We start from the raw sequence: 13,215 nt of genomic DNA on the forward strand, positions 1-13,215 counted from the left end.
TCTAAACATGTCTCCAAAGGCAAAGAAAACAAAACAAAAATGAACTTTTGGGACTTCATCAAGATCAAAAGCTTCTGCACAGCAAAGGAAACAGTCAACAAAACAAAGAGGCAACCGACAGAATGGGAGAAGATATTTCCAAATGACACTAGAGACAAAGGGCTAGTATCCAAGATCTATAAAGAACTCCTCAAACTCAACACACAAAAATGAGATAATCACATAGAGAATGGGCAGAAAACATGAACGACACTTCTCCAAAGGAGATATGCAAATATTAACAGATACATGAATAAATGTTAATCATCATCAGCCATCAGGAAGATTCAAATCAAAACCACATTCAGATAACAACTTACACCTATTAGAATGGCCAAAATGAATAGGACCATGAAAAACAAGTGTTGGAAAGGATGTGGAGAAAGGGGAACCCTCTTACACTGTTGTTGCAAATGCAGTTTGGTACAGCCACCTTGGAAAACAGTGTGGAGATTCCTTAAAAAATTAAAAATATAGCTACCCTATGACCATGCAATTGCACTACTGCATATTTACCCAAAGGATACAGATGTAGTGAAAAGAAGGGCCATCTGTACCCCAATGTTCACGGAAGCAGTTTCCACAGTCACCAAACTGTGGAAAGAACCAAGATGGTCTTCAATAGACAAATGGATAAAGAAGATATGGTCCATATATAAAGTAGAGTATTGTGCTTCCATCAGAAAGGATGAATACCCACCTTTTGTCACAACATGGATGGGACTGGAAGTGATTATGCTGAGTGAAATAAGTCAAGCAGAGAGAGTGAATTATCATATGGTTTCCCTTACTTGTGGAGTATAAGGAATAACATGGAGGACATTGGGAGAAGGAGAGAAGTGAGTTTGGGGAAATCAGAGGGGGAGAAAAACCATGAGAGACTATAGACAAACTGAGGGTTTTATAGGGGAAAGGGGTGGGTGGTTGTGTGAGCCTATTTGTGGGTATATTGAAGGCACATATTGCATGGAGCACTGGATATGTTGCATAAACAATGAACTCTGCAACACTAAAATAAATGAAAAAGTTAAAAATAGAGCTACACTATACTCCAGCAATTGCACTACTGGTATTTACCCCAAAGATACAGATATAATAAAAAGAAGGGACACATGCACTCCAATGTTCATGGGAGCAGTGTCCACAATAGCCAAAGTGTGAAAGAGGCCAAGATGCTCTTCAACAGATGAATGGATAAAGAAGATGTGGTTCACATATAGAATGGAATATTATTCTGCCATCAGAAAGGATGAATACTCATTATTTGCACTGACATGGGTGGAACTGAAGGTGATTATGCTAAGTGAAGTAAGTCAAGCATAAAAGGACAATTATCATATGGGTTCAATTATATGTGGATCATAAGGGACATTAGGAGAAGGAAGGGAAAAACTGAGTTGGGAATATCAGAGGGAGACACAGACCATGAGAGACTATGGACCCTGGGGAACAAACTGAGGGTTTCAGAGGGGACGGGTGGGGGGCGCCTGGGTGGCTCAGCGGGTTAAAGCTTTTGTCTTCGGCTCAGGTCATGATCCCGGGGTTTGGGGATCAAGCCCCGCATCGGGCTCTCTGCTCCGCGGGAAGCCTGTTTCCTCCTCTGTCTCTGACTGCTTCTCTGCCTACTTGTGATCTCTGTCTGTCAAATAAATAAATAAAAATCTTTAAATTAAAAAAAAAAAAAAAAACAAAAAAAAAAACAGAGGGGACGGGTGGGGGGATGGATTAGCCCAGTGATGGGTACTGAGGAGGGCAGGTTTTGTAAGGAGCACTGGGTGTTATATACAAACAATGAATCACAGAACACTACATTAAAAAAAAAATCATTCTGAGTTGGGGCAAGATAATTATCATAATATTTTAAAGACTTACATTTGGTCACGTAGGTTGGAGTCGATTCCATGTTAAAATATGTTAACCCCCTAGTGCCTGCCTGGGCCTACTTAGCCATAGTGACTCCATGTTGCCTAGGTAGACAATTTGTTGTTTAATAAATGCCTCAACAGTTATTGATATCAGTTCCAGGTAACTATTACTAAAACACATACCTAAAACAAGGCCATTTTGTTGTTTAATAAACACCTCAACAGTTACTAGTGTCAGTTCCAGGTAACCATTACTAAAACACAGGTAGGAGACATCCAATCAGCCAAAGCCACATATGTAGATGTCTGTGATTGTGCCCTATAAAAACTAGCCTGTAAGACCAAGGGGCGTCGTTCTCCTCAGAGGCGGCCCTGACCGGTCAGTCTGACTTCTAATGCTTGGCATAGAATAAAGCTTTACATAACTTTTACTTTGTCTCAGCCTCATTTCCCTGGCCGGTCAGTCTAACTTCTAATGCTTGGCATAGAATAAAGCTTTGCGTAACTTTGTCTCAGTCTCGTTCCTTTGATAATGGACCCAGCATATGGGGGCTTGTCCGGGATCAAACGACGAGAACTGAGGCAGCATGAGAATTTCTGGGAAAAGCCTCCGGAGGTAAGATCTCCATATTCTGTGAGGTCTGGTCTGTCTGGTTGTGGAGTTCTAGGGTATGGCCCACCGGGGAAAAGCTGGATGCAGCCATGCTCCCCAGGGCTGGAATGGATGTGGGGATGCTCCACCGCTCTTTTGGTAGATCGTCTGGGGGTCCAAGCCCCCCCAGGCGGTCATCTGGGTCTGTAGGGGGCCGAGAAAACCCCCACCAGTGGGTGAGGGTCATCTGGGTCTGTGTGTATTTGTCTTTTCTTTTTGTTATCTGTTTTGTTACTCATTTCTAGGGGACCCAGAAAATCCCCACTGGCGAATGTTTGTAGGGGACTGAGAAAATCCCCACCAGTGGCAGGTTCTGGGTAAGAGTCGCTGGGTCTGTGGTTGTCTGTGTCTTGTCTTTTTGTTGTCTGATGTGTTGTTTGTTGTGTTTGAAGAAATTGGACAAGCAGAGAGTAAGGGGACTCTGACATTCATCTCTCCGTTCCTCCTAATAGATGTGGGACTTCTCCTTTGCTCATTTCTTATGTTAATGGCTATAACTGGAGCCAACTGTGGTTGGTCTAACTCGAGACAGAGACTTTAAGGAATATTCCCAAGCAGCTTCCAAAACTCCCTTTGTTTAGGGGAAGTTCCTTGCCTTCTCTAGCCCGACCTCGACTGCCTAGCCACTCTCCCTTGCTGGCGGGGCCTTCTGGCAGCACTTTGTTTGTTCTGTCTCCTCCTTCTGTCTCTTCACCAGCTTGGGTGCAGCCTGCATAACTGGCTTCTAGACCATCCTCAGTGCTTCCTGCACCATGGCTCCTTCTCTCTTCACTGTCAAGAAGCAAAAAGAGCACCCCCTGGATCTAACACCCCCCACTCCAGATCTTCCCACCCGTGTCTCAGGTAAACATTAAAAATGGAGTGGGTCCAGGTGAAACATAAATCAGAATTTAAACTAAATTAAGTTTGTTGGTTTAATTAAAATAGATACGTCTTTAAAGTTACAGCAATAAATGTGAAACTTCAAAGTTTACCAAAGGTCAAATAAGCTCATGTTATTTGTTAAAATCTGTTAGCAAAGAAATAACTGAACTGATGATTAATTGTCTGTCTCAAAGTTTTAATGGGTAATTGTTAAAATAGCTTTCAAAGTATTTACTAACCTGAAACACTGAAGGTTTACTTGAATGACAAATGGAATTAAATTTGTTGGACATCTAGGTCTTAACCAAATGGGATAAAATACTAAAGCATTAATTACTGGAACCAGGTTTGTGCTTTTAACTTCTTACTGCAAAGAAACTAAAAATATTTAAATCTGTTGGTAAACAAGTTTTGTGCCTAACTGATTCATAAATTTGCCATCTACAGAATTCTGTTGTAACTGTTCACAATTGGTTAATACTTAGTCATCACTAGAGACTAAAGTGTTTCTAAGAATAAAAAAAATCTACTAACTGTAACTAAGACTTTAGAAAGTAAGAAAAACACCCTATATATAAAAAGTAGGAGATTAAAAAAAAGAGAATAAAAATACATTTCATTAAAGATAAAAGGTAATTTTGTACTAAATGAGATAATTATTTGAAAAAAAAATGGCTTGGGACAAAACCTAGATGCAAAAAAGTTGTAAAAGTTTTGTGAAGAAAAATCTTCAAAAAAATTTTTAGGTATGGTCAGAACAGACTAAAATTAGAATGAATTTTAAAATGTAGCACATCAGAATAATAAATCACATAAAATTATTCCATGTATTCTAGACTACCAAAAAAAAAAAAACCCGCCATTAAGGTTTTTATTAAAAGTTTTAATGTTGTCTTAAAAAACAGAGGAAAGGCAGTTGACTGATAACTGATAGTAAGTTTAGAAAAATTGTACACACACAAAAAAAGAGGGCCTAAGACAGTAAGTAGTTTTGTCTTAAAATAAAAATATCTGGTTGCATCAGAACATGAAAAGAAATAAAAACTAAACTTGAGGATATTTAGTAAGTCATAAAAAGCTTTAGGAAAGTGACCTTTATTTGCCTTGGTTTATAGGTTTAAAAGAGAACAATAAAATATGTTGGAAATTTAACAATATTAGATCAGATTTGATGGATGTATTCACAATTAAAAAAAAAAAGACAAAAACCCTGTGTCATGGCAAATCTATATTGGTGATCCAGTCAAGTAAATGTTGACTATTATATAAACTAAAAAAACACAGGTATAAAAAAATCTGCTTACTCTCTGTTAAAAAATCAAAACAAAACAAAGTTTTCTTAGATTAATTGATCCACTATTAAGGAGAGAACATAAATGGTTTTCTTTTTTTTTTTCCAATTTATTTATTTTCAGAAAAACAGTATTCATTATTTTTTCAGCACACCCAGTGCTCCATGCAAGCTGTGCCCTCTATAATACCCACCACCTGGTACCCCAACCTCCCACCCCCCCCCACCACTTCAAACCCCTCAGATTGTTTTTCAGAGTCCATAGTCTCTCATGGTTCACCACCCCTTCCAATTTACCCAAAAGCACATACCCTCCCCAATGTCTATAACTCTACCCCCCTTCTCCCAACCCCCCTCCCCCCAGCAACCCACAGTTTGTTTTGTGAGATTAAGAGTCACTTATGGTTTGTCTCCCTCCCTATCCCATCTTGTTTCATGGATTCTTCTCCTACCCACTTAAGCCCCATGTTGCATCACCACTTCCTCATATCAGGGTTTTCTCTTTGCCTGCTCAGAGAAACCAGTTTCTGTATTTTGTTTTATCGGTAATCCTATTTAAGCATGTACTTTAAAACTTAAATTTCAGCAATTGTCAACAAGATTTAAATTGTAAATGAGATCTCTTTGACTCATAAGGCTTTCCCTTGGTATGCTAATTACTCAAAAAGTACTGCTAAACCAATGATACACTTTGGGTTATATATAGGTAAATGCTATAACTATTATAGAAATTCTATGCATTTCCTAAAGTTTTAACCTTTTGACAAAGTCAACTTAATATTGTAATTATTGAAATGTTATGTGTCACAGAAGTAACCTGATTTTCTTACCAGTTAAACTGTAAAACCATATCTATTCTGAATTTTTGTCATTTATAATTATTTTAATTCTCTTATAAAATAAATTCTGCCTTAAAGAAAATTCATATGGGAGACTTCCAGGACAAATACAGGTCTTTGATATGTTGAAATCCTGAAACTGAAATGGATAAAAATTTCCAGAACTAACTGAAACTACATTCAAACTAAACCAGAATTAGTAACATGGGACCTCAATCCCCGGTGAATGAAGAACTACTGCCCAAAGGAAACCCCTGACTGGAACTCAAATTCTGATAAAGGTAAGGAGAGTCTATGTTTCTACCACCAGGCTCTGCTGGGAGGCCTCCATGCGACTGCAAGGAGACCCATAAATTTATCTAAAATTAGTGTGGTGACTCAAGATAAGGATCAGTCTCCAGGGGCTTTTCTAGAAAGGGTTATAGAAGCCTATAAAATATATAGCCTGATTGACCCTGAGGCACCCAAAAATCAGAAGGCAATAAATCTTGCCTTTGCCAGTCAGTCAGCCCCAGATATAAGGAGAAAACTTCAAAAAATTGAAGAATTTAAAGAGAAAAATTTGACTGAGTTAGTAGGAATAGCAGAAAAGGTGCTTAACAACAGAGATACACAAAAATATAAAAAACAGACTAGAAAAATAGTTAAAGTTTTGGCACAAAGGAAAAGAGGTCAATGGAAAGGAAAAAGGCAGGTAAAAAATGGTCAGTGGAAAGAAAAGCCTAAGTATAGAAAAAAACTGATGAGAAGTCTTAGCTTCAGATCAGTGTATGGAAAGAGGAAAGAGGAAGGAAAGAGGACACTGGGGGACGCCTGGGTGGCTCAGTTGGTTAAGCCGCTGCCTTCAGCTCAGGTCATAATCCCAGCGTCCTGGAATCGAGTTCCAAGTCAGTCTCCTTGCTCCGCAGGGAGTCTGCTTCTCCCTCTGCCACTCTGTCTGCCTGTGTGCTCTCTCTCTCTCTCTCTCTCTCTCTGACAAATAAATAAAAGGAAAAAAGAGTATAATTAAAAAAAAAAAAAAAAAAAAGAGGACACTGGGCCAAGGAGTGCCCCAAAAAGAAGACGGCAATGCTGGCCACCAGAGGCTAAAGGGACCGTGGTTGAGAGCCCCTCCCCAAACCTTGGGTAAAAACTCAGGTGGAGGGGAAATCAATTGATTTTTTGATGGAAATGGGAGCCCAATTTTCATCATTACTAGAGCCTATGAGAAAACGATCTGAAGAGGAAGTCTGGGTACAAGGGGAAAATGGCACAAAAGGACATAAGTAAACAACAAAAAGGACCTTAAATTTGGCCTACGGCTGTCTGCATCAGTACTCCCTCCCCTGGGAAGCAAAGGAAGGGATCTCCATAGAACACACCTTTGCTTCCTGTCAAAAGGCCAAAACTGAGGAGTACAGACCCATTCAGGACTTGCAGGAAGTTAACAAATGGATTAAAGATATCGGTGCCTAACCCCTATACCCTACTCCCCCTCCTGAGCCCCAAGAGAACCATGTATACTGTCTTAGATCTCAAGAATACAAGAGAGTCTCAGCCCCTCTTTGCTTTTGAGTGGTCCAACCCACAGAAAGTGTTCCAAGGCCAGCTCACCTGGACAAGAACAAATGCCTGAGTGATGGGGTATCAGGCCCTCCTCCTCAATGAACTGAAAGTGACTTTCCGGTCCCCAGCGGTGCTTAATCCAGTCATGTTGCTGCCAGAGGAGCTGACTGACCACAGTACTTGCTAATACCTGCTGAGGACTATAGTTCATGCTTGAGGAGGACAAGCCACTTATTTAGGTTTTGATCTCCAAGAAGGAGTGCGTTCACTGTCTGAATCCAGGAAACAGGTAACCAACGGATACCCACACTACTGTGGGGAGGTCCTAACCCAGGTCACAGGAATAAGGCCGATGTCAGAGACACTCCCCTCCTGGATGTGGAGATGACTTTGTTCACAGACAGGGTAGCTACATGGCAGATGAAAGGAGGTATGCGGGGGCTGCGATGGTTTCTTCTGAGCAGGAACTCTAAAAAGCGGCCCTACCACACATCTCTAGGAACAACAGGTATGTCTTCGCTACTCTCCATATACATGGGGCTATTTATAAAAAAGGGGGCTTATTAACAGCAGAAAAAAAAATTAAAAACAAAGAAAAAAATACTAGCTCTCTTCCAGACTATTTGGGACTCGAAAGGTGGCCGTTATGCATTGCCTGGGACACCAAAAGGGGACTGATCTGATTTCAAAAGGAAACCAATTAGCAGATCAAACAGCAAAGCAAGCAGCCAGGAAAATGACTCAAAAACTGGTTACACTCCCAGCTCCAGCCCTACCAGAAAAACCAGATTATTCAGAGGAAGATTTAAAATATTTACAAAAATGGACTAACTTGAACTATAAAGGAGATTGGGCTAAAACTGGGACAGAAAAGTTAATTCTTCCTTGAAGACTAGGAAAGAAATTAGTAAACCAAATTCATCAGGGCACTCATTTAGGGACACGCAAGCTTAAGGAACTCATGAGTAAACAGTTCCAGGTTTCTAATTTAGGACGTATGACTCAGGATGTAGTTGATAGATGTGCTCAGGCAGTAAATGTGCAAAGAACTAGGATGGGAAGGAGAGAAAGAGAAAGAGGTAGGGAACCAGGAATTTATTGGGAAGTAGATTTTACAGAGATGAAACAGGAAAAGTATGGACACAAGTATATGTTAGTTTTTATAGATACATTTTCAGGTTGGGTAGAGGCTTTTCCCACCAAACAAGAAACGGTAGCCAAAAAACTACTAGAAGAAATAATTCCTAGGTTTGGGCTGCCTCTCGCGATCGGGTCAGACAATGGTCCTGCATTTGTGAGCTCAGTCTCACAGGCATTAGCCAAGGCCATAGGCACGAATTGGAAACTACATTGTGCTTATTGGCCCCAGAGTTCTGGACAAGTAGAAAGAATGAGCTGGACTCTTAAAGAAACCTTGACAGAGTTAATTCTGAAAACTGGCGGTGGATGGATGGATCTCCTTCCCTTTGCCCTCCTTAGGGCACGATGTACACCCTACTTAAACAAGGTTACCCCATTTAAAATAATGTTTGGGAGACCCCCTCCATTCTGCTCATGGCTACAAAAGTTTACCCTAACAAAAATGACTGATCAGTCTGTATTCCAGTCACTACAGGCACTACAGTATGTCTTAAAAAGAGCCCATGCAGGGATCCAAGCTACCTACACTGAGATGGAGACAAAGGTGGAACCACATCCTTACCAACCCAAAGACTTGATTTGGATACACCACCACTGAGTGAAAAACTTGAAGTCTCATTGGAAGGGACCATTTACTGTCATCCTATAGAGGACCCGAGGGATTCCGACATCTTGCTGCAGAAAAAAAATGGACAAAACCTGCAGTTCCCATCCTAATTTCAGCACTAACTGATTCTTTTAAAAGTCAAAGAATTGACCAATCTCGAAAGAAAAGGGGGGGATGTTGGGGTCAATTTCACATTAAAACATGTTAACCCCCTAGGGCCTGCCTGGGCCTACTTAGCCATAGTGACTCCATGTTGCCTAGGTAGACAATTTGTTGTTTAATAAATACCTCAACAGTTATTGATATCAGTTCCAGGTAACTGTTACTAAAACACACACCTAAAACAAGGCCATTTTGTTTATATTGGTTCCAGGTAACTATTACTAAAACACATACCTAAAACAAGGCCATTTTGTTGTTTAATAAACGCCTCAACAGTTACTAGTATCGGTTCCAGGTAACCGTTACTAAAACACACAGGTAGGAAACATCCAATCAGCCAAAGCCACATATGTAGATGTCTGCGATTGTGACCTATAAAAACTAGCCTTTAAGACCAAGGGGCATCACTCTCTTCGGAGGCGGCCCTGGCCAGTCAGTCTGACTTCTAATGCTTGGCATAGAATAAAGCTTTACATAACTTTTACTTTGTCTCAGCCTCATTTCCCTGGCCGGTCAATCAAACTTCTAATGCTTGGCATAGAATAAGGCTTTGCATAACTTTGTCTCAGTCTCGTTCCTTTGATAACAGACCCAATAATGTATATATTATTTAAGGAAAATTAATACTTGGTAATTATAAAACATACACATTATCATTTGAAAAGAAATTATACTAATCCTCAATGAGCAGAAAATGACATATACATTAAATTTATATGCTAGAGTTTACCACTTAATAAATTGCTGAACTATTTTGTTGTTGATTGTCACAACAGTATTTTTTTCAAGCTTCGGCAGCACATATACTAAAATTTTTTCAAAAGTGCTGTATTTCAGTGCAGTTGTGATATCTATTGTAATGATGACTTTGAGTAATTTATCATTTTTAGTAATATTTAATCATTTTCATCATGAATCTATTTGCTATACATTTTAAATTCTTATTTACTTTTCAGCTGTTAAACATATAAAGACTCATGACTTGTGTATTGCTGTACAAAATATAAATCATTTTCATTCATATAAAGTTTTAAGCTATGCCCAAATTCAGGATATTCTGAAGGCCACATAAAATATAATGTTTAGTACTTGAAATGATCTGTTTAACTCAAAGAATAATAATTTTTCAGTAACAGTGAGATTTAGTCTACATCATGAACTACAATGCCAGTAGAATGTGAGGCCTGTTTCCCTTCAGTAACCGTGTTCCCAACACAGAGATAGAACATCCTGTGACAGCTTTGTATGGTGGAGACTGCCCCCTGTCAAGATACAGTTCTCTCCTTTCCAAAAGACCATAAGTGATTTACAGGCAAGACCTTTTGTTCCTATTTTCAGGTTATTTCAATTTGCTCATATGTGTGAGCACATAGAATAGCAGATATTATTTAGTTACCAGCCTCTGAAGAATTGTTACTCAAATTTAATTCCCTGTATGTTGAACTACTACAAAGTTCTAGAAGCACACATCCATGTTTGGGTCAACAAACTTGGATCCTGCTCTCTCAATAGGAAAATTTATCTAATCCACCTAGAGTGAGAGTTAGGGACTAATTCACAGATTTTAAAGGTCTTTTCATTTACTACACTGCATGAAATGGCAACCAAAGTATGTTTTGTTCTGCCTACATTTAATTTTATATCATCTTCACATATGGCATGTCAACATTATCACCACTGGGTTTTTCCCATAAGAGCTGTGTATTCATGTTCTACAGCTCCTGATAGTGACAAGGTAGCAGAGAATGCCACTGGATAACTGAGCCTGTCAAGAAAGGATGTATAGAGATTAAAATGAATACATCATTTTTTTGTTATTCAGCTACACCATAAGCTACTTTCAAAATGTGACTAGTTATTTGGTAAAGAAGAGATTTTTAGGATAAGTCTCTATGAATGAGACAGTTCTCTCTTTATCTTACATAAATATGAGTATGTGTTTCATTCTTAGTAAAATGCCTTAGCTCATCTAGATTCCCAGCAGAGTCTCAGACTACCAACAGTCATGTGATGGTACAAAAAGCTCAGGGCTGAGCCAAGAGAAATGAAGTAAATGTAACTAATAATTATCATTCTAATTATAGCATGGATATTTATTATTATTGTTACTATCTATTGACAGCTTTCCATATTCCAAGCATTGGTCTAAGTCCTGTTTCAAATAATCTCATTTAATATTTGCAATAGCTCTGTGAGTTTTATATTCTATTATCAGCCTCACTTTACTGTTGAAGAAAATGAAGGTTAGCAAGGTTAAGTAAATTTTCTAAGGTACCTGTTTAAATGACAGAGCCAGAATTAGAACCAGACTCCAGACACCAACTATATAACACTGCTACCTGTGAACATGCATTTTATTTCTCAGATATCTTTTGGTTATATTCCAAAGAAATATTTTTAATATTATCTTAAAATTAAAATTATCTTACCTCTGTGCCCTTTATTGTTTTTTTTCCATAAGCATAACTATTTCAGAAGTTGACTTTGTATTGAAGACAGTATGTCAAATTTTATATTCAGGGAAAAGGTCACTCATGTAGTGAGCCTGTGCCTATGGGATGAATTTGTCTACTGTGAATTATATATAATCCCAACACTGGTTAGAATGACTATACTTATTATGTGGACTGGGGTGAAAATGAGCAGGGGTAATTGTGCTCTAGCACTAAAATTCCCACTGCAGAATTTACCTGAGAATATAACATGAAGTTACATTCATATTCCTAAACATTTGGGGGTTCTTTATTCAATTACATATTTTATTTTATTGTATTTCTGTCAAATTATATTTTATTAAAATATTTTCCCTTATAGTTCTTAACTAGCTGAGCATTCTACTGCACCACTATTGATGTCACCTATGATGTCATGAGGGTGGCATCCATCAACATTGCAGCCCACAACCTGAGCAAACCTCAGGATCCCCTTAATGGTTCCAGAGAGTTCTCTGGCTAAAGATTGGTGCAACATCTGTTGGGCAATGTTGACAGTCCCATCAAACATGACATTTCCACTGTGCTTAATGTTTTTCTGCATTTTTCTGTCTCTTGGTGGTTCCTTGAGGGCTTTGATAATCATGTAAAAGGCAGAAGTTACCATTCCAATCTGGGCATAGGTTTTCTGAATGGTCAGTTTCACTGTAATCTTCAAACACTTCCAATTTCTGGTTGCTTTGACAATGTCATCACCAACCTTTTTTGGAGCCAGACCAAGCAGGGCAATCTTTGGAGCCAGGACAGATGTGGCACAAACTTCCCCATGGTTACAGCTCAGATGTATGAATTTGATCTTGTTGGGATTGAACTTAGGTGGCAGGATGGAGGTGGCTGGTGTTGGATGAACCGGTTTGGGGACAGTCAAAGACAGTTGCAACTTTGCCTCTTCTAAACCAAAAGCCAGAAGGAAGTATCTTATTTTAAATCCATATAAAATGCATTATGCTTTATGTATCTTTTGACATATGGTCAACTGTGTATAATACTCTCAAATCTGCCAGCTGTGTTGAAGGAATAAAAGCATTTTGTTTTCAGCCAACTTGATAGAAATTCTGAAGTTTGTGAGAAAACAGAACTTAAAAATATAATTTTGTGAACCACAAGAAACTCTGAAGTGATATTCAAAAGGAAAGATTCCTTGATTTTACCATAATATCTTTGTTGTTTTTCAATAATAGATTGCCAAATTGAATTGAGCTTATTTTCCACTATGACTTCTAATTAATCCCTTCACTTTTCGATTCAGGATCTGACAGAATAAAGAATGCTTCTCCAGTCTGGGCCATACTGTGTTTTGCTGTGTGAATCCAAAAAGAAAATTTTAGGTGCACCTGGGTGGCTCAGTCATTAAGCACCTGCCTTAAGCTCAGATGATGAGCCCAAGGTCCTGGGATTGAGCCCTGCATCAGGCTCCCTTCTCAGCAGGAAGCCTGCTTCTCTCTCTCCCACTCCTCCTGCTTGTGTTCTCTCTCTTGCTGTATATCTCTCTGTCCAATAAATAAAATCTTTTTAAAAAAGAAAATAAATAAAATTTTAGTCCCCGCAGAGACTGGTTAAAGAGATTTAGACCCTAAGAAATATAATGTCTAAAACATAACTAAATGTTATGTTCAATGTTTTATTCCCTCTGCCTTAAGGACAGAATCTTAACTTGCCCAAATTGCTCAGAGCTGGTGACTGAGGCAGATGGTAGGCAGGTAAGGGGTGGAAGGGTGG

At 38.9% G+C, this 13,215-nt stretch overlaps 1 protein-coding gene across 1 annotated transcript; it reads right to left on the reverse strand.

The window, feature by feature from the left end:
* Positions 1–11,821: 11,821 nt before the first annotated feature.
* LOC122896569 (60S ribosomal protein L12-like) lies at positions 11,822–12,785 on the reverse strand. Its single transcript, XM_044234712.1, has 2 exons — positions 12,734–12,785; positions 11,822–12,387 (listed from the first exon to the last, which is right to left on the reverse strand). The coding sequence occupies exons 1-2, from the start codon at positions 12,783–12,785 to the stop codon at positions 11,822–11,824; spliced, it is 618 nt and encodes a 205-aa protein (XP_044090647.1).
* Between the last annotated feature and the right edge of the window lie 430 nt (positions 12,786–13,215).

The sequence above is a fragment of the Neovison vison genome, chromosome X (genome assembly GCF_020171115.1).
Source record: "Neovison vison isolate M4711 chromosome X, ASM_NN_V1, whole genome shotgun sequence".
In the NCBI taxonomy this organism is placed as follows: Eukaryota; Metazoa; Chordata; class Mammalia; order Carnivora; family Mustelidae; genus Neogale; species Neogale vison.

Coding starts and splice junctions, on each gene's coding strand:
- LOC122896569 (XM_044234712.1), bottom strand. CDS start 12,785: ATGGCCCAGACTGGAGAAGCATTCTTTATTCTGTCAGATCCTGAATCG. Junction 12,388..12,733: donor GTCAGATCCTGAATCGAAAA/GTGAAGGGATTA, acceptor CTTTTGGTTTAG/AAGAGGCAAAGTTGCAACTG.